Genomic DNA, 505 nt, shown 5'->3' with positions numbered 1-505 from the left:
TATATATATATGTATATATATATATATATATATATATATATATATATATATATTTATAAAAAAAGATTAAGAGAGAAGGCCCCAGTGGTTAGTTTCTGTCTCCGCCCCAAAGACGTTTGCTGCGCCTTCGGGTGTCAGCAGCTGCTGCAGGAATGCAGCATCAGACAGCCAATCATCATTGCTGCTGCTGCTGCTGCTGCTGCTGCTGCTGCTGCTGTTGCTGCTGCTGCTGCTGTTGCTGCTGGGGCCAGTGGTAGTGCTAGGGTTGGTGGGGGATCGATTGCTGTTGCTGTTGAACCCCTGCTGCTGCTGCTGCTGCTGCTGCTGCTGCTGCTGCTGTGACAATCCCTTGTCATCGGATATTTGCTGCTGCTGCTGCTGCTGCTGCTGCTGCTGCTGCTGCTTTTGCTGCTTGGGGGGAGACGGTGTGGGGCCCCCTGAGGAGACAGTATTAAGAGAGGCAGCCAATCGCTTTATAGGGGTCAACGAGCTGCTCTCCCAAACA

At 50.7% G+C, this 505-nt stretch overlaps 1 protein-coding gene across 1 annotated transcript in view; it reads right to left on the bottom strand.

The window, feature by feature from the left end:
* Positions 1–66: 66 nt before the first annotated feature.
* EMH_0024050 (uncharacterized protein) overlaps positions 67–505 on the bottom strand; it is a gene marked incomplete at both ends in the record, with an annotated part of 723 nt that continues 284 nt past the window's right edge. The window contains one exon of the mRNA XM_013502240.1: positions 67–505. Within this exon, the coding sequence (XP_013357694.1) occupies positions 67–505 (439 nt within the window).

This window comes from Eimeria mitis, genomic scaffold, assembly GCF_000499745.2.
Source record: "Eimeria mitis Houghton genomic scaffold, Emh_scaff865, whole genome shotgun sequence".
Lineage (NCBI taxonomy): Eukaryota > Apicomplexa > Conoidasida > Eucoccidiorida > Eimeriidae > Eimeria > Eimeria mitis.
This window is presented reverse-complemented; position numbering and strand designations above follow the sequence as displayed.